Source organism: Paramormyrops kingsleyae, chromosome 18 (genome assembly GCF_048594095.1).
Source record: "Paramormyrops kingsleyae isolate MSU_618 chromosome 18, PKINGS_0.4, whole genome shotgun sequence".
NCBI classification, from domain to species: Eukaryota; Metazoa; Chordata; class Actinopteri; order Osteoglossiformes; family Mormyridae; genus Paramormyrops; species Paramormyrops kingsleyae.
Window position 1 is genome coordinate 20,112,739 of NC_132814.1, and position 19,637 is coordinate 20,132,375.

Below are 19,637 nucleotides of genomic sequence, written 5' to 3' on the forward strand. Positions count from 1 at the left end.
TGCTGGTACTGGTAACACGGTTGATTCGCTGGTATAAAGTCTGAAGGAGAGAGGATGGCGGATACTGAGATCTTACTCAAGGTACCACAGATATTTCCGAAATAGTGGCCGGATACATTACAGACAAGGATTTTTGTTCTAACAGACAAGCAGTAACTTAAGTTTTGATATTGCCAGCATGGGGCCCCACCCTTAAAAAGCAAGTCCAATGATGGGACACATCAAAATATGTCCAGTGAGCTACCAGTAGCAGCACATTGCATGGCATCGTCATGGGACAGCAACAAGGGTCAACCCAGACACCTGGCCTGATTCACACACCGACCTTTTAAATTCATTTTGTTCCAAAGTCTATGCCAACTTCATGCTCTCTTGTAGTGTTTCCTATAAGGGAGATGCTGCTGTTCGTCATCAAATTCATTATGGTAAATTACCTCACAAAATGCTCCTAGATGTTCAGCTTAATTATGGAAATCAATATTTGCATGCATGAATTACCAGACTGCACATTGAATTTATATACTAATTTACTGAAGATGTTGGATTTTAATATGTGACATACATCAGTACTAGTGCTTCTTGAAGAATTTATTTCTACAAAGAAATCTTTTCTCAGATACAAAACTGATAAAAGGTACAAAATGTAGGTGAAACATACTTAACTTTTACTTTTGTATATACAAAAGTTTGTAAATATCCTGCAAAAACCTCATAAAAGGGCTGTAATAAAATAATCTGTCCACAAATCGCTTCAGTTTCATCTCCACATTGAGTCAGTTAAAAATACATGAGCTGCCAGACACTGGCTCTGTTAATGAGCTGACCCGTTATAATCTGGTACAATTAACCATCTCCAGCTACCCCAGCCACACCCAGTGACTAACCAGAAATTAATAGGATGACTGTAGCATCAAAAATCCAGGAAGCTCCATAACCAGTGGCGTACACTTCCACGGCTTGCTGGTGACAGGGAACTTGGCTGGGAGCTTGGGCCAGCTGCATGCCTGACCAGCAGGGGGTGCTGTCACAGCAGCTTACAGCCCAAGACCATTTTCCACATTGTTCCAAACTCTACTGCACGCTGCCAGTCTTCAGAAAGGAAAACTGGGTCATGGCTTTGGTGTCAATGACAGAAATGGTTGTGTGTGTGTTTGAGTGCGCTGAAAAACACTGAATTTGATGAGACGGATAATGAAGTTGGTGCCGTTATTAAAAAAAAAAAAAAAATGGACATGTTGAAGATGCTTCAGGGTGCCGGAGAACAAAAAGTAGATAACAAATGAGAAACAATTGAGGTATTTCAGCTAATTATAAACACCTTAAATAAAGCAGTAGAGATTAACTTTTGTGTGTAATGAACTTGTCCAGCAAGGCCAGTGGCCCTATTCTCCTGGGGGTTCCCAAGCCGTCATGAAGTCTAGCTGACACAGATGGTTGCTGTGGAAGTGATGGCAAGTCGTACAGGTCCTGCTGGAGACGGTGACCCCACTCAGGAAGCCCTCCCATGTTTCACAACAGCTTCCTGTTCAGGATCTCCCAAACCATCCGCCTCCGGAAATAGGGCATATGTTTCTGCGAGGGAAAACGAAAGCAGTAGACCAAAGCATTTCAGTAAGCACGGGAAAGACTATTCAAACACCATCCTGGCAACCTCACTGAGCATGCTCACCTGTGTGAACGTGATTGGCCTGTCTTTGGTGATGTACTCGGCATATTTGCATGTAAACATCCCACAGTCGCTGCCGTTCATCTGCTGGGGAATCTCCTACCACAGCATAAAGCGTCACGTCAGAAGGCAATTAGGTAGCCTTTAACCCCCATGAAGCTGTGCTCACGTTCCCATAAAACACTTACGTTACGCTTCTTGCTCTCTAGGACCCAGGAGGAGGTACCCAACTGCTGGCCTCTCTTATCGTGGCTCTCCTGCTCTAGGTACTTCCTGTGAAGGGCAGGAAACAAAGATCAGCTGATAGATCCGTACAGAGAAACATGGGTCCACACATCACCAGGGCGACAGATCCCCAAACCCAGACACTCACAGAAGGATCTTGCAGGCCTCATCATTGCTGCCACCCATGGAATCAAAGTAAGTGATGCGCTTTTTCCGGAAATCTACCACCTGGCAAAATCAGGACAGATTTTCATTTTGAAAAGATTGAATGGTGAACATTTCCATAACAAAGGCAACATTTTAGCTGCAGTATTTCAGGTCACTGCACGAGATGCTTCTGGAAGTTTGGTCTCTCCTACATACAGATAAGCACCAGTGAACCCCCAAGTGGATGGGGACCAGCAGGATGTCTGAGGAGAAGATGTCCACTTTCTTGGTCCAGCGTCGCACCGTGGAGAAGCCAGAGCTGCGCAGCTTTGGGTAGAAGAAGGTGTTGAAGGTATAGACTGACGGCAGGTGTGGCTGTCTGCTTCGCTCCACCAGCAGATTCATGTAGAAATTGATAACCTAAGGATGTGAAAAGGGGCAGGTGGGTCTGGAGCGCCACCTGTGGACAGTGTATATAAACACACTCCAAGTCCAGGGCCGTCTCTACCCTATCAATGCCGCCTCACTTTGTTCATCCTGAGCTCGGGGCTGTCTCTATACTATCGATGTCCAAGTGAGGCTCACAGCCTCCGCCTCACCTCGTCGTTCAACCCGAGGACAGGACCGTCTTACGCTGTCGATGACTCACCTCGTCATTCAGCCAGTTGAGGTGGCTGAGTGTCTGCAGGTCCTTACGGGTGATCGTGAGCCGGAAACCTTCACTGAGAACTTCATCGAGGCTGCCGCCTCTGAGGGCCCTGCTGATCTCCAACTCCATGGCCTGTAAAGACGCGCACCATACATGCTGCAAATCCTGCATGGAATCAGAGAGTCTTCCTGCGCCCAGTCACTTGACTCACCTCTGTCAGTTCGGGGAATTCTGCTTCCACCCGGCCTGCCTTGGCCTCCTGGACAATGGGAGCCAGGGGGACCTCCTTCTCTAGAGGGACCCGTACCTGCAGCTCCACACCCCCGGGAGCCACATGACTCTCGTCCGACAGACGCTGGGGAACGAGAGAAGAGAGGTTCTGCTTGGAGAGCTGAAGTTCTCATCCATATACAGTATAGGCAGCGACCAATATGAATGGCTGTCAAACATCAACACATAAAGGACTTTTCTACAGCACCAGGTACTGTACTGAGAATGGCATGTACACAACAAGCGATGTTGCTATTCATACTGCATAACGTCCAGCCATATATACTATAGCCAATTTTTTTAATTCAGTACAAAATACCCCGTTCATGCTGTGATGTCATTCAGTGCCAGTATCAGTTTTTACACCAGCGGAAAACCTATCCAAGTATTGAACTTTCAGTACGAAAACTACGGTAACTGGTAAAAACGCCCTTAGATGCCACATTAAAGAAGTGCAGGAGTAAGTAACCAATGGCAACGTTTCCTCCAAAAGAACCTAACTGATGCTTTTCTTCCTTATTTCAGGTATAAGAAGCAATGGGAAATTACAAAAGTGAATTCCAGATTAGTCTAACACTGGTGACAGACTAAACTGCAAAGACTTGATGGATTCTAAAGCTACAGACCATCCAGGCCCTCAGACAGAGAGAAGAGCCGGAGTTAAACGGCACCCACCTGTTTTAAGAGGCGCGCAGTAAGGGCTTCCTGTTCCTCGATCAGTCTCCGCCGCTCTCGGGCCCGAGAGTCATACAAGCTGGTCCTGCCATGTAGAGAAGCAAGCACACCGTCGGTCAGGCAGGAACGTCCGCCATTCTGAAGTCATGACTGGACTGAAGGCAGGAGCCCCAAGCAGTACAGTGACTAATAAAAGAGGGAGTCCATAGGCCTCACTCACAGCTCTCTGATCCACAGCTCGGCCTTGAAGCAGGGAATGCTGCACAAACAGAGGGATTCCACCAATCAGAGCGTGTGAAAACTGCATCACAGATACGTAGCGCCACCGGACCTCTGCCCACCTCCACTGCCCTGCTCTCACCTCGAACCGTCGGCCTCCTTGCCCTGTTGTTCCTTCACAAATATCACAGAGTCTCCGTCTTGTGCTAAATGAAAATAAAAAGAGATAGTAGCTGAAGAGTGGAGTCTGTGCAAATCTGCAGGGCGACCATCTGCTTTCTGATGGGTGTAAACAGCTGCACAGACACCCAGGCAGTGAAGAATTATGCGAATGTCCCCCAGCTCGTCTGCTACTCACCTAATAACTGTGTATCTTGGGAGGACATGTCATGGAGGGCAGCTGGGTTTGGACTCGCAGAGCCCACATCTGACAGGGCTGCCTGGGTCTCCGTCCCACTTGACCCTTCTGCAGGGCTGGGAATGTTACTGGAACTCAAACTGGACTCGACCTGAGGACTGAGAGGGGAACTGGGGTGCTCCACAGTGCCCAGCTGTGTCTGCTCTGCAGAGTATGCGCACTTGAGGAGCCGACGACTGGAGGTGAGGAAGCTGGTGCTGCAGGACAGTGGAGACAGAACCAGGGAGACAACCATGAGCAGCCGTCTACAGTGTGCAGCCACACGCAGACGCATAGACATGAGCAGCCGTCTACAGTGTACAGCCACACGCAGACGCATAGACATGAGCAGCCGTCTACAGTGTACAGCCACACGCAGACGCATAGACACGAGCAGCCGTCTACAGTGTACAGCCACACGCAGACGCATACAGACATGAGCAGCCGTCTACAGTGTACAGCCACACGCAGACGCATAGACATGAGCAGCCGTCTACAGTGTGCAGCCACACGCAGACGCATAGACATGAGCAGCCGTCTACAGTGTGCAGCCACACGCAGACGCATAGACATGAGCAGCCGTCTACAGTGTACAGCCACACGCAGACGCATAGACATGAGCAGCCGTCTACAGTGTGCAGCCACACGCAGACGCATAGACATGAGCAGCCGTCTACAGTGTGCAGCCACACGCAGACGCATAGACATGAGCAGCCGTCTACAGTGTACAGCCACACGCAGACGCATAGACATGAGCAGCCGTCTACAGTGTGCAGCCACACGCAGACGCATAGACATGAGCAGCCGTCTACAGTGTGCAGCCACACGCAAACGCATAGACACGAGCAGCCGTCTACAGTGTACAGCCACACGCAGACGCATAGACACGAGCAGCCGTCTACAGTGTACAGCCACACGCAGACGCATAGACACGAGCAGCCGTCTACAGTGTACAGCCACACGCAGACGCATACAGACATGAGCAGCCGTCTACAGTGTACAGCCACACGCAGACGCATAGACACGAGCAGCCGTCTACAGTGTACAGCCACACGCAGACGCATAGACACGAGCAGCCGTCTACAGTGTACAGCCACACGCAGACGCATACAGACATGAGCAGCCGTCTACAGTGTGCAGCCACACGCAGACGCATAGACATGAGCAGCCGTCTACAGTGTACAGCCACACGCAGACGCATAGACATGAGCAGCCGTCTACAGTGTACAGCCACACGCAGGCGCATACAGACATGAGCAGCCGTCTACAGTGTACAGCCACACGCAGACGCATAGACATGAGCAGCCGTCTACAGTGTACAGCCACACGCAGACGCATACAGACATGAGCAGCTGTCGACAGCGTGCAGTCACACGCAGACGCATACAGACATGAGCAGCCGTCGACAGCGTGCAGTCACACGCAGGCGCATAAAGACATGAGCAGCCGTCTACAGCGTGCAGCCACACGCAGACGCATAAAGACATGAGCAGCCGTCTACAGCGTGCAGTCGCGGATACATGTACACACACACAGGAATTTAGAAAGGCGTGATGCTCACAGGTCTCGGTGAGAGCGGAGGGGAGTGCAGGAGCCGCCGTCTCCGAAGAGTGGACAGTGACCCCCGGACACCATGGACAGTAGTTGCCTGTAGACCTCCTTCTCCTCTTCACGCACCGACTGGAACAGCAGCAAGAGAGCCCAGTTACCCTCAATGCAAATAACCCCGGAACATGAGGGTCTACTGGCGAGGTGAAGGGTGAAGCCCGGAAACAAGGCCTGACCTCCTGGGCTGTGCAGAGCGGGCGTCTTCGGCGACGGCAGGGGGGGCTGTGAGACGGGCACTGCATCCCACGCACAGGGAAGGGCGCCTCGTAGGCACTGGATGCAGGGGAGGGTCTTGCACCGTCCTGCAGTGCAGACAGCTGGCTGCAGAGCAGATATCAGGAGAGTTAGCATAAGCATTTCTCTATAGGCCTAAGAGAGACACAGCTAGGGCGCAGTTTACATCATCATCATCATCTTCATCTCCCCTCACCTGAGGGACCTTCGCTGTCCCAAATTCAGGGACCTTCCCAGGCGAGGGCACGGGCAAGCTGGAGGGCTGACAGAGTGGCCATTGGTTTTGGGAATCCTGCTGCACTGAGGATCTGCATGGACCTGCCTTCTGCAGCTCTTTAAGCTGCTCAAAGGCGTTTCCACCCTCAGGGATTCTGCGTAGGAGAAGACAAAACACTCAAAACCAGCAACACTGACTGCGTGAGTAACTGACTGAAACAGGTCGTTTTATTAAACATTATGTACATACCTGTTTTAGAGGAACACTTTAACCCCACATCAGTTGAAGGAACGACAAAAAATTCGTGTGAAGAAGCTGTCTTATCCAGATGCTGAAAGTGAAAAGGAGGGAAAGAGATTCAAAAAAAAAAAAAGAAAAAAAAAAGAAAAAGAAGAAAAAAAAAGCGAGGCTTGTCCCAACAGGAAGCGAGCCGTGATACGACAGAAAGCTGTCAGGGAGAGTGAGGTACCTCCCGGCCTCTGCAGGTGGACCTGGATGGAGCTGGAAAAGACGAGAGGTCCGCCGAAGGTATGGTGAGCGAAGAGCGAGCCGGGGGGGACAGGATGCTGTTCAGGGACGGGTTCACCACATTGCTGCGCATCCAGGACGCCACACTGGAGCTCTGGGTCCTGACGCCCTCTGCGGCATTCTTCACGGTGCCCATTAAATCCACTGCAGGGGCAGATCAAGGGCAGCGAGTCCTACCTGCTTCATGCCATGGACTCACTGGTAGCTGACAGACTAGAAGTGTGTGAGGTTTCACACACGGGTGTACAGAAGCACATTTACACTACACTGTCAGGAAAAAAAGGTACCTTTGCTTCTCACTGGGCCTGTACCCTCAAGGGTTTGCCAGCTGCACCCAAGCTGTTGCTAGTTGTACCTCTTGCGATACAGAAATGGACATCGAGCAGGGGTGCAGAAGTACGTAAGTATGCATTCGCCATATAAAGCGATGCGAGTGGCAATTTCTAGTTATAGCTGCGCAAATTCGTATTTAAGACAAGAAATTACCGCGTATTTTGACCTTTATGTGGCTAATCTGTAATTCTTTCACGCCACAAAGGCTAAAATGCAGTGATTTCTTGACATAACAGGGCAAATGCGCATCAGATAAATATGAATTTGCACTGCGGCAACAAGAAATTGCGGCGTGTACCGCTTTATATGGAGAATGCGTATTTCTGTACCAGTTATGTGCACCGCTGACCATGAGGAACATTTTTGTACCATTGGGGGTACATTAATGTTGTTTGTACCTTGGGGATATTCCTCAGAGTCCATTTCCAGTGTTTCCCCTACCATTATATTAGGGGGGCACTCTGCCCCCCCCTGAAGGTCAAGTTAATTTTATTTTCTATATAGCGCCAGATCACAAGCAAGTCATTTAAGGTTACCTTTCCTATACAACAGGTCTATACATTGTCCTTTTATTAAACTAAATTGACTTATGTTATTTATCTTATTTAAAAAAACAGCTTGTCATTTTTGTCTCTACATGGCCGCGCGTTTACAATTGTCCTCTGCTCTCTGTATCGCGCATACACAGGTGAGCACACTCCCACCAGCGGACAGAGCGCGCGCGTCGGAAAATATGTTGCGTGCACCACCTGAAAAGCAGTCAAAAACATCTGTATTTTTGAAACCTTTGTGAAAAAACGTTTTTGTTTAGTTCAGTTGTTATATGGACTGCTGTCATTAAAAAAAAACACATGAACACCATGAATCCTGTCGATGTCCGTCTGCCCCCCCCCCCCAAGCTGTAAACATTGGGGAAATACGGATTTCTGTACCTTAAATTAGACTAAAAGGTACCTTTACCTACAGCTAGGGTACAATTGGCAGACCCTTGAAGGCACAGCCCCAGTGACAAACAAAGGTACAATTTGGTACTTTTTTTTCTGACAGCGTATGTTTTGGCATTTAAATCACCTGTAACGTTGGTGAAATTCGTAAAGTATCACAAAACCAAAATGGTACATCAAACACAATAAGAGAAGCACACCTATCCTAGACTTCTTTGTGCTCCTGTCCTCTTGGGCAGCTGCATCGTCATCTTCCACACTTTTGGGAAACAGCAAATGCACATCATTGCATTATAGTTCACAAGCCAAGGAAAATCTGTAATTAATGATGAACTTCACTTTAAATACAATACTTCAGACACCCCCTACGTCTTCACATAATGGTGTGAAATAAATGTGAGAGCGGACACTGCTAGTTACGACACAGTCCATTTGGAAATGGTAACAATCATCCATCCATTTTCTGTACTCGCTTGTACTACTGAGGGTCACAGGGGGTCCAGAGCCTATCCAGGAAGCTACGGGTGCAAGGCAGGGAGCGACCCACTCACACAGCATTCAGTCGCACATCTACACCAGTGGGCAATTTGGTATCTGTTTCTGGAATGTTTTGGGACTCGAACCCTGGTCCCAGAGGTGTGAGAAGACAGTGCTAACAACTGCGTCGCCACACAATAATGAAATCGAGCCCAGATGAGTTTAGACGAGTTACCGGCCATGCCTTGTCACCGGTTAGTACTGCTTAACTAGTTGGTTAACGTTACTTACGTAATTCGCCTGAGAAATGGATGTCAATACTGAATACTTATAACCGGTTAGTGCTGCTGAAGTAGCCGGTTAAGCAGCATTCGTCCCGCCAGTAACTCCTCTGAGAAATTAATATTAACACGGAGAACTTATCATCGGGTAGTACTGCTTATCTAGCTGGTTAGACAGCGCACGTCCCGCCCACCTCGGCAGCCGGCTCCGGGGCGCCCACTTTGAAATAAGCCCGTTTTTAAAGGCACGGCAGCGCAAGAAGGCCGGCGGACAGTCGGCGGCTTAGTCACCAGCTCATCGGTCTTTTCCTCTTGATTTGTGCGTCTTGCCGAGCTTCTGGTACCGGATGGTCAATGGAAGCAGTGCCGTTGCGGAGATTGGCGAAGCCTGTTCCGATCCATTCGTAGAGTTTATTAAACATATTCTGAAATCATATAACAGCGTATACGGAAAAAATTCTGTATATATAAGTTGAAACCCCCGTGAAACGGCGCCAATCAAGCTGTCAAAGCTTGCCGAAAGTCCGCTTCCACTCACTCTGAACTCGCATAGCTTAGCTTAGCCTAGCCTAGCCTAGCCCAGTCCAATATGTTTCCCTTGATGTAGCTAGCTTATTGGCTAGCTAAGTAGCTCGTCACGTTGAGGTATATAAAATATATCCCAGATAATTAATCGGTCCTTTGCTGAACACAGCTCCGACTTCTTCTTTTACGTCTGCATTTAATTATCTAATTTCAGCAGGGTATATGTCTATGATCATACTCAAAAAACCATTTGAACAGAAAATACAGCAAAAACCGACAACCTCTCCCGCTTCTTCCTCATTCAAACGCACAACATGGCTGAAACACATTCGCCAAAAAGGCCGATTTCCATTGGCTGGGCTAACGCGGTGTCGCGTGGTTACGCCAATATTCGGCAGGCTGATTGGTCAAACCTCAGGCAGCGTTTATTGCAGGCAAACGCGTTGCAGTGCCTTGCGAGGTTGTGAAAATCGCTGAAGTTTGGAGGAATATTAGGAAGATCCCTAATACAGAAGTACTGGCGTACTGTGCTGGCGTATACTGCAATATTGCCTCAATACAAAGTTGAGGAGTTTTAAGAAGTAACTTTTGATATATGGGCCATTCCCCATTTGGAGTGGGGATTCAGTTGGAAACATCTTTAAGAATTACTTTCTTTTTAATCCCAAAAGTAAACCAACTTGTCCCCATGATCGTACATGAAAATTAAGAGTTTAGATATATATTTAATATATTTTAAAGTAAAATGCAAACTTTGCCATAACCGAAGTATAGCACGTACCAGTGACACAGCATGTAACACAACTGACAGAATAAGCTATTTTATTTTATAAAATGGGCAAATTAACAGAAAACATATTAATAAAGACATGATTTCCATATTAATTAGCTTTTTAATCGTTCTGATCATTCATAACATTAACATTTGTCACAGGTGTTACGGATACATTGTAACACCGGTGACAGTGACATTCTGACTAAAACGGAAGCTTTTTTTTAAATGACTGCCCAATGCGGGGGGTAAGGTGAGCTAACAAAATTTTGTAAATGTATTGTATAAAATGAGCAAATTTGGACTTGCCTTCTCGTTGCTTTAGAAGCTTTTCTCTATTTATTTATCTCATAACTATACATTACTGACTGTACTTTTGAATTGTAAACACTTTATACATTGTATCAATTTCACCGTATCATGAAGGTATATTGCTGCTGTATACATGTGCAAACTTACATGCACATGCGTTCTTGCACATTCTACTTTTTTAATAACTGTGTATTTTGTGTAAATGTCTCAGAACTTATATTTACACATATTATACATTTATTTTCGTTATTCTGGGAACCACATACTGAATCATGTTGAACTTAGACAATGCCAATAAAAGCTATCGATCTACCTATTAAGATAGATACTTTTATTGATCCCAAATGTAATTTCCCACTTGTGATTAATAAAACATTAAGAACTAAATGATGATGATTAGTAGGATACCTCGTGAAGACAGCATGGTTTTGACATCTTGCTTCTAGAAAACACTGGACCATACAAAAATGTTCTCGGTGAAACTTTAAGATGTTTTCTTCTTGATACTAAACTTCCTACCAAGGAAGAGGCAGAGAAGGCTCAGTTCTGATGTTCATCTTGCATTCACTGTGAGCACAGGAGGCTGCCGTTGGAAGCAGAGATTTCACACTTGTTACATATTAATCATGCATACTTCATTCATTTGTACGTGTCTGCAGTCATAAACTTCCTGTTGCAAAACGTTCAAACAAAGCCAAAAATGATCGTTCAGGAACTGAGATGTAGAAATTGATGCAGAATTATTAAGTATTTCAGAATTACAGTACATTGGCATTCCTGTATTATGGTTGGTTACAGTTAATATTCCCAATGAAATTTACTGGCAATTTAGCTGCTGTGGTAATAAATGGAACATAATCCAGAATAACCAGAACCAGTTTGGTTTCTGGATAAAAGAGCATGGAAAGGGTTAGCGATCAGCAGGGCTTTTTAAACATGCCGTTACACTTACGCTTTCATTCTCCTGCACTGATCAAAGTATACATTATTCTGTTGGTTAGAACAAAATATTAAAAGTAGCAGTATTTGTTAAATACCAAATTTCAAAAACTCACTCAGTCCTCATATAATCCAACAAAGAACTTTCGTTAAATTTCCAAAACTTTAATTTCACTTAACTTAATTACGAACCTATCCCCGCATGTGTCCCATGAACTGGGCGAATATATATATATATATATATAAGATGAAGAATGAAAGCTGCATTTGTAAAGCACTTTTCAAGACACCCAAAGTGTTTCACAGGACCAGTAGGAAGCTCCTTCAACCCCCACTGTGTAGCCCCCACCTGAATGATGCAACAGCAGCCATTCTGCACCAGTACACTCACCACACAGTAGCTAAGGTGGTGAAGGGGCAGGAGAGAATTCATCAATTAGATATCGGGGATGATTAGGAGGCCAGATCTGACAGGGCCACAGTGGGCAATTTTAGCCAGGGCATTGGGGTGCCACCCCTACTCATTCAGAAGAAACCCAGAGATCTTTCATGACCTTAGAGAGTCAGGACCTCGGTTTTACATCTTATGCAAAGGGCAGCACCATTTTTACAGCACAGTGTCCCCGTCACTGCACTGGGATCCACACAGACCACAGGATGGGCTAACCTGTTGACCACATCAACACCTCCGTCAGCAGCAACCCAACTTGTTGGTCTTCCATCCAAGTATTGGCAAGGCCCAAACCGGCTTAGCTTCAGGTGGATAATCTAGCCTGACCTACAGGTGGTGTGGCTGCGGTGGCGATGGCACTAAGCTGAGCAAATATGGTGTGCTATGGATTCCTTAGAGAAGTATTCATGGTGCACCAAACAGCTTCAGCAGAAGAAGGGAGGTGCGTAATTAACACTCCTCATTAGTCAAAGACTACAGCTTGTCAGTCTCACCCTCCACTCATAAGCAAAGAGGAATGTTTGGTCGATTCCATGGCTATTAATTAATTACTTTCCTTTTTACAAAAAAGTCAGAATTCGAAACTGAATAATCCTATGTAATTATTTCTATTAGATATTCATCAAATACAATAGAATAGAATAGAATAGAATAGAATAGGTAATTGCAATGAATAGGTACAACCAAGGGCAATAATATTAAACAGCTATCCATAGGAAACTGTTTACATGCAGAACCACAGATCAGAACAGGCACAGTTTGAATAATTAAACTAACTGCGTTTTAAATAATTATACTTAATATGGAAGCCAATATCTAGCCCTTTATAGGATCCTGATATTCCCATAAAAGACTTGACCACTTCAGTGACATAATGAGATGATACTTTATTTGCCAAATACATAGGAATTCTTTGGTTTTCGCATATCCCACCTTACTCTCCTATAAGACGCAAACATAGAAGCTTGGGGTCTGTGTGGAAGGTCAGCCATCTATCTGGAGCCATTTTTGGGGTTAAGGGCCTTGTTCAAGGCCCCACCGGTGATGGGATTACTCTGCCGGTCCGGGCACCCCGACACACGAGAAGCAGGTGACGGACATTCGGGATTCCAGGCAGGGGAATTAGTCGTGCTGTGACCCAAAGAGCTGGAGGATGAAAGTGAAAATGTAGACGATATCCAGGTAGATGTTGAGTGCTGCGAAGACGTACTCCTCAGGACTGATGGAGTAATGTTTGCTACCCATCAGCAGCTGGGTGTCAAATGCCAGGAACTAAAGGAGAGTAACGGAGAGAGTAAGCGATGTGTATGGATCTGGACACCTAGATGTCTGACGCAAAGCCAGCATCCTTACCACGGAGAACGCCAAGGCTCCCAGAGCAGCATAAACAGCGTGTAACCAGGGTACCTAGCACAGGAAGGCCCACAGGTATTTACAGCAGGTCAGGGCTACCGTTAAGTATTGTTAAATTACAGTTAGACAGAATAAATTTAGGAGCTTCATTGAGAATTCTTACATATCCAAAAGGCAGCACAATAAGGAAGATGAGTCCGGAGAAGAACACCACCATGCAGAGGACGAAGAGGACATTCTGGCAAGATGTCACGTCGATCTGGAGGAAGAGAGAGGAAGACTGCGAGTGCTGCAGCCAGCGAGGTGAACGGGAGACTCTCCGCATGTCCGGCAAGGTCCCACACATCCCACGATGAGTCCTACGTCTCATGACACGTATCCCATAATACGTTCTGTAATGTCTCGCAACATCTCATCACATTTCCATTGTTACATTGTTTAATTTATCATGTGCAACGCAGATTTCTGGTAGAAGAAAGCTACATTCGTACAGTGATATACACGTTCCACCACAGCATGTGAATTAAATCAAGATCTTTCTCACCTTGGTTTGGAAACTAAAGATGGTTACAGACAGACAAACTAATGCCGTGATACCAAGACAGATCATCACAGACTTGGTGTTATAAAAACTAAAAGGGAGAAACAGGAAAAATGTTACATGTGATGCAACACGGCGTGTTGCAGGATACATCACATACAAGGATGGATCAAATAACAGAAGCACCCAACAATATATTAATGTCAAAGAGCCGGTAAAGAGGAGTTGCCTGTACCTTTAGAACTGCTTTAGTTTCATTTGTAAATTAGTGGTTGTTAAAGTCAGTTTTCATGTGATGTTTCTGCAATTTGTCCACAATATATGGACACACTATTGGGAAACACTGCCCAAGCATTGAATTCAGGTGTTTCATTCAGACCCATTGCCACAGGTGTATAAAATCAAGCGCCTAGCCAAGCAGTCAGGTTATTAAACATTTATGAAACAATGGGTCTTTCTGAAGAGCTCAGTGAATTCAAGCGTGTTATTGCCATAGGATGCATCCTTTGCAATAAGTCTAAGGAAATGATTTCCCTGCTAGATATTAAACGGTCAGCTGTAAGTGGTATTATTGCAAAATGGAAGCGTTTAGAAACAACAGAAATGGCCACAAAGTGGCAGATCACGAAAAATAAGTGCTGTGGTGCGCAGTGTAAAAATCGCCAACGCTCTGTTGACTCATAACTGCAGAGTTCCAAACTTTCTCTGGCATTAACTGCAACACAAAAACTGTGCGCTGGGAGCTTCATGGAATGGGCTTCCATGGCCGAGCAGCTGCATGCAAGCCTCACATCACCAAGCACAATGTCAAGGGTCGGATGGAGTGGTGTAAAGCCACTGGTCTCTTGGAGCAGTGGAAATGTGTTCTGTGAAGCGAGGAATCACACTTCTCTGTCTGGCAGTCAGATGCACGAGTCTGGGTTTGGCAGATGCCAGGACAATGTTACTTGCCTGACTGCATTGTGCCAAGTGAAAAGTTTGGTGGAGGAGGGATAATGGTATGGGGTTGTTATTCAGAGGTTGGGCTTAGACGCCTTAGTTCCAGTGAAGGGAATTCTAATGCTTCAGCATACCAAGACAATTAGGACAATTCTATGCTTCTAACCTTGCCCATAGATTTAGAATAGGATGTCATAATAGTTCCAGTAGGTGTAATGGCCAGGTGTCCCAATATTTTTGTCAATATACTGCATGATAGCAAAATAACTGCCTTCTGATGCAACACAATTACACAAATGGAAATTAGACACATTGACCTGACACAGTCTTCAGCTCTACAATCAAAATCTAAAGTCTATACTAGCTTTGAAATACCTTTAAAAGGATACAAGATTCTCTGAGGCCATCTAATGGTTATTCTGAGAACAGCATTAGAGTTTTACTTTGATACAAAGGCCATTATTTAGGCCATGTTGAGAATTTGTGGCATGACAGCGTGTGAGCAGAGCAGACGGACAGAAAGAGCTGAAAGAGGCCACACAGCAGAGGGACTGTACCTGGACAGCATACCCGTCATATAAGAGAGGCAGAGCGTCTGGAACAGAACATATGCAGTTAGCTTGGGACAAAATTAACTACGAAAAAAGAAAATAAACTTCAGACATGAGAACCAGACCTAGGCTGTGCATAAGGAAAATAATTTCTATATTATATGAATAACTGTTTATGTAAGAACAGGCAAAAGTCTGGATACTCCTGAGTTGGCTGTTTTTCAAAATAGTAATTTTAGCTAAAAGCACATGTTGAAATGCTGTTTTTCCACATGACAATGACAAGGAGAGTGATGAACCCTAATGAGGAATCTTAACGGTTCTGCTGAAAGATCACCAAGAGGATACAAAGTGGTGCCTATTCTGGAGAATCTGAAATTTAAGATTGTTTTGATTTGTTCAGCACTTTTTTTTTGTCACTTAATAATTCCACATGAATTGTTTTGATATCTTCACTGTTAAGGTAGAAAATAGTGAAAATGAAGAAAACCCTTTATATGAGTGGGTCCGAACTTCTGACTAGTATTGTGTTGCTAAAACATTCATGTGTTTGTATAGTAAGTGGATTGGTATTCATAGGGCTGCATAGTCTCCAGCTGCATAACTGCATAAAACATGGTACAATGTGACACTGGGTGACATACCAATCATCTGCCGAATGACAAAATATGAATGAATGAAATGGCAAGAGGCCCTTGAGTGCTTGAGGGAATCTGATCTCCACCTCATCCTCAAATTACCCACAAGTCCAGGTATGGAATATTATCCAGACTAAAGAAAGTTAGGATCAGGTGCTAAACCCGTAACGCTCATAAAGGATAAGCCAGCGTGCAGATGAGTACTGACAAAGATGACAAGGAGGAGGAGGTTCCAGGGAAATCTCCGTCTGCAGTGGGGGAATGGATGACATGCAGTGAGGCCCAAGGCCACAGACAATAAAACAACATGATCACTACTTTTGTCTTCATGCTCACCTTGGTTCAGCACAGCAGGAAAGCGTCAGGTATGTAATGAAAAATAACACACTGTTGACCAATAAAACAACCACAAAATGAAACTGATTAGTAGTCTGTGTAGGCAGTAATGAGCAGGTTACACAGAGAATGTATGTGAAATCCACTTACTACGATGCCCAGTACCACCCAGGATTGGCATGGATATAGATCTTTACTGGTTCACTGTAAGAGACAGTTCAGGAGTTACGGGTAATCAAGGGCAGGGGGTTTTCCTGGAGAAACCTGTTATTTGAAGATTTCTGCTTAATTTGATTCAGATTAGAGATCATTGAGTTACTGGACCAGTTGACATCAAATTGCAGTCATTAGCAACACACTTTGATGCACTTATATTAAAGCCTATTGAAGCTGTCTTTGAGTTAATGTCCTATGTCATTTCCTTATTGCAAAGGTGCATGACATGTAGGTGCAGATCTGTGCTGAGGAGATACCAGCACTCACCAGAAGGTGAAAAGGACCACGATGGCCAGAGTGACCAACAGCTGGATCATTATGATGGTGTAGACCTGTAACGGTGTGTGAGACGTATGCATCATAGGAGAAATCATACATTCAATGGCATTAGCATTAGCATTAAGATGTATGTAGCATTAAGATGTACCAGAATTTCCCAGATCTTAATTTCCCAGAGGGAAATTCTGGTGCCCACACCAGCAGGAACACAAATGATGACATATAATACTAAACAGGCAAGGTGCAAATACAGTACACACAGGCCACATAAACAACATAGACAAATATAGACAAAGAGGTCTGGCAAACGCAGATTTACATACCCTAAAATGGAAGCTAACAGATGCTAATGTTAGTTTTGCTGATCAGTGAATAAATATGGTACATGTGTGAATTTGATAGATGCCAGCACTGCCACTGCCAGTCCATTTGAACTGTGGTACCCTGAACTAAGCAAAGAACTGGGGCCTATAACAAAAAGCCAGATTTCTTGTTTAGCTGGATAACTTTAAGATACCCTTGGAGTACCCAGTGGTTAGCTGCACCCACCACTGCTAAAAACTCAGGGTTATGGATGGAAGATGTGACATATGAAGAGGACCTTGCGGATGAAGACTCGCCGGATGTTTCTATCATCCCAGCCAAAGCCTGTCAGCATTTCAGCATCACGGGGGCCTGGAATGGCGCAGGAAGAACAGGGTCAGCTAAACGACCTTTCACCTTCATCACATGCCTCACATATGTACCAGAGGCTAAGCCTCTATGCCTGTGATTGGAAGATCTCCGGTTCATCCCTGGCCTTGGCACGTCTGTGGGCCTTTGAGCAAGGCCCCTAACCCCCAAGTCTCTGGCTGCCACCACAGGTGGGCACCCTTCACTGCCAGGGTTGCTCCCACGTACAGAGAGCAAGATGGGAGGTGAAAAGAGAATTTCACCCATGGGGATCAATTAAGTGTAAAGTGTACCTGTATCACCGGGACACCTAGCCGACCTTTAACCTTCATCACATGGCTTACACATGTACCTGTATCCTGGTGAATGTGCACTGTTGTTACCTGCAGTGGCCTCCTCATAGCTTGGGGGTGACATCCGCATCGTCTTCCCACCTTGCTGTCCTGTTTATAAGAACCGTCTAGAACAAAAACAACAATCAATCATTTGTCAATCAACCACATATTATTTAATAAACTATGCTTTGCAGAACGTTTACCTTTTTTGTTTGGTTGACTTTGCCACAGTCTTGGTGTCACACACGTTTCTTGGACTCGGTTTGTGTACTTATAAAGTCACAGTTGTCTCAATGCACTGCGTCTCTCAGTCAGAGGTGCTGCACGCGGCTCTGTGAAGCCCTGCAACCAAATCCGTCCTCAGCTTCCTCGCTTCTCACCAACTTCAGCGTCTTCTTCAGCTTGGCTGCTTCACAAACACGACCGCCCCGGCCGAGCTGGACTCAAAGCCCGTTTTGTCTTCTCAGAAAGCTGCTCTTTGTTTTCCAAAAGCTGCCTGTTTGCCGTACCAGAGGGTTCAGTTTGAAACATGAAAAGATGGTACAGTCGATGCCTATTTAATTGCATATATAGTATGTACAGTAAATTGCTATATTTATCCGAGCACTGTTCTCAAAAACTCAGACATACAAAAGTAACCAAGTAACAATTTATCATGAATCCAATTAGAGGACAATAAACATCCATTGGTAATTAAAATGCACTGTCATACCTATAATTTTGCACATAAAACTCTGTCAAAATTATCTAGTGACTCAGCCAGTCATGACAACATCACTCAATCATCAAAGAGTAACAAAATGTGGAGAAAAAAAAAAACATTTAAAAACCATACACTGCAGAATTTGGGGAAAATGGATGTTGTAATTACAGAAACTCAGAAACAGAAGTTCTCCTGTGTAACAAAAGATACTTTACCTTGCCCTGGGTCATGATTCTGGCTCAGATACCTGACATTCTTCTTTAGGTTGTGTATTTTCCTTCAGTTTTCTTGAGATACTTGATCGGAGTCCTTTCTGCTGACAGAATAACAACAGAGGGACAGAAAATCTCGAACCTGCTGCTTGGAAAAGAGGCAACTGTCAACCAGTGAGATTAAAACGGTCTTTATACTGCACGGGCAGGCTAATCCTAATACATAACAACACCCCCCCCCTGGGGTAAAAGGACATTCTGGCAACATCTAAGTGAGGGAGGCGGGGACCATACCAACTGTCTCTCTACAGGGGGTCTGATGCTGTATTTATCCAGAGAATCTAATTCCATTGTGCTTAAATACGGGCTATGTGATGTATATATAAACACATATCAGTCCTTCTTGAGAACAGGGACAAGATGTTATTGGGGGTTTTTTTTATTTTACTCTTCAGTCACGCTGGTAAAATACATTTTAAAAGATCAATGTCTTGGCTATTAAACTTTGTGATGGGCCAACGTCCCAGTGATTTCATTTTATCTTAAGCAGTATTTTTTTGGCAGCTGAAGGCTTCAATTTTATCAACACAAAAATCCATAATATTATAAAAATAAAACAGATTTATAACACAAATAACACACAGTAAGTGTACAATTTTTATTAAAATAAACATTGCTACATATTTTACTTTCGCAGCATAGTCTTAGTGATCGAGTAGCCAGTTTATTTTTTAAAGTTGCTAAGAGTTCTCTTCATGCTAATCAAAATATGAATTTTTAAACCATCATTTTTATTTTGATTTAGAATGGAGTTAATCTGTTATGGTTGAGACACATCTGATTCAATATAATTTCATGAGTTTCTCAAAAAAAATAGAGAGCTTACCAGTGCTTGAGCAGTATTCCCTCCATTTTTGAAACCAGGAAGTGAGACAAGGTTCCTGAGCGGATTCTTTTCATTCCTGATTAAATTATGTTTTTGTATAGAAAACT

At 44.8% G+C, this 19,637-nt stretch overlaps 2 protein-coding genes across 5 annotated transcripts; both read right to left on the reverse strand.

The window, feature by feature from the left end:
• Positions 1–570: 570 nt before the first annotated feature.
• Positions 571–9,723, reverse strand: senp1 (SUMO specific peptidase 1). 2 transcript variants are annotated; one of them, XM_023799005.2, is made up of 18 exons: positions 9,162–9,723; positions 8,313–8,371; positions 6,777–6,979; positions 6,557–6,638; positions 6,287–6,461; positions 6,033–6,177; positions 5,810–5,928; positions 4,210–4,466; positions 3,994–4,057; positions 3,853–3,891; positions 3,633–3,717; positions 2,899–3,042; positions 2,688–2,819; positions 2,255–2,458; positions 2,040–2,119; positions 1,855–1,939; positions 1,670–1,765; positions 571–1,572 (listed from the first exon to the last, which is right to left on the reverse strand). In XM_023799005.2, the coding sequence occupies exons 1-18, from the start codon at positions 9,290–9,292 to the stop codon at positions 1,510–1,512; spliced, it is 2,163 nt and encodes a 720-aa protein (XP_023654773.2). In that variant the 5' UTR covers positions 9,293–9,723; the 3' UTR covers positions 571–1,509. The 2 variants fall into 2 exon arrangements, 1 of the variants encoding a protein (XP_023654773.2); XR_002836584.2 differs by lacking the exons at positions 571–1,572; positions 1,670–1,765 and having other exon boundaries at positions 1,899–1,939; positions 2,265–2,458.
• A 3,012-nt stretch (positions 9,724–12,735) lies between these two features.
• LOC111837093 (protein lifeguard 2-like) lies at positions 12,736–18,906 on the reverse strand. 3 transcript variants are annotated; one of them, XM_072702257.1, is made up of 13 exons: positions 18,648–18,906; positions 17,935–18,225; positions 17,778–17,855; positions 17,272–17,397; positions 16,711–16,775; positions 16,378–16,431; positions 16,228–16,278; positions 16,100–16,139; positions 15,260–15,297; positions 13,767–13,854; positions 13,386–13,481; positions 13,223–13,276; positions 12,736–13,141 (listed from the first exon to the last, which is right to left on the reverse strand). In XM_072702257.1, the coding sequence occupies exons 4-13, from the start codon at positions 17,356–17,358 to the stop codon at positions 12,992–12,994; spliced, it is 723 nt and encodes a 240-aa protein (XP_072558358.1). In that variant the 5' UTR covers positions 17,359–17,397; positions 17,778–17,855; positions 17,935–18,225; positions 18,648–18,906; the 3' UTR covers positions 12,736–12,991. The 3 variants fall into 3 exon arrangements, with proteins under 3 accessions (XP_072558358.1, XP_072558357.1, XP_072558359.1); XM_072702256.1 differs by having other exon boundaries at positions 17,324–17,397; positions 17,778–17,854; positions 17,933–18,225; positions 18,648–18,904; XM_072702258.1 differs by lacking the exon at positions 17,272–17,397 and having other exon boundaries at positions 17,778–17,854; positions 17,933–18,225; positions 18,648–18,904.
• Between the last annotated feature and the right edge of the window lie 731 nt (positions 18,907–19,637).

Bases quoted from the DNA above. Each gene is read 5' to 3' on its own strand.
- senp1 (XM_023799005.2), bottom strand. From the start codon at position 9,292: ATGTTTAATAAACTCTACGAATGGATCGGAACAGGCTTCGCCAATCTC. The intron at 6,462-6,556 runs GTATGTACATAA...TCTCCTACGCAG, and splicing joins AAAGTGTTCCTCTAAAACAG to AATCCCTGAGGGTGGAAACG. The intron at 2,820-2,898 runs GTGAGTCAAGTG...GCGTCTTTACAG, and splicing joins AATTCCCCGAACTGACAGAG to GCCATGGAGTTGGAGATCAG.
- LOC111837093 (XM_072702256.1), bottom strand. From the start codon at position 17,817: ATGCGGATGTCACCCCCAAGCTATGAGGAGGCCACTGCAG. The intron at 16,279-16,377 runs GTAAGTGGATTT...ATTGGTCAACAG, and splicing joins GGGTGGTACTGGGCATCGTA to TGTGTTATTTTTCATTACAT. The intron at 13,142-13,222 runs GTAAGGATGCTG...ACTCTCCTTTAG, and splicing joins GAGCCTTGGCGTTCTCCGTG to TTCCTGGCATTTGACACCCA.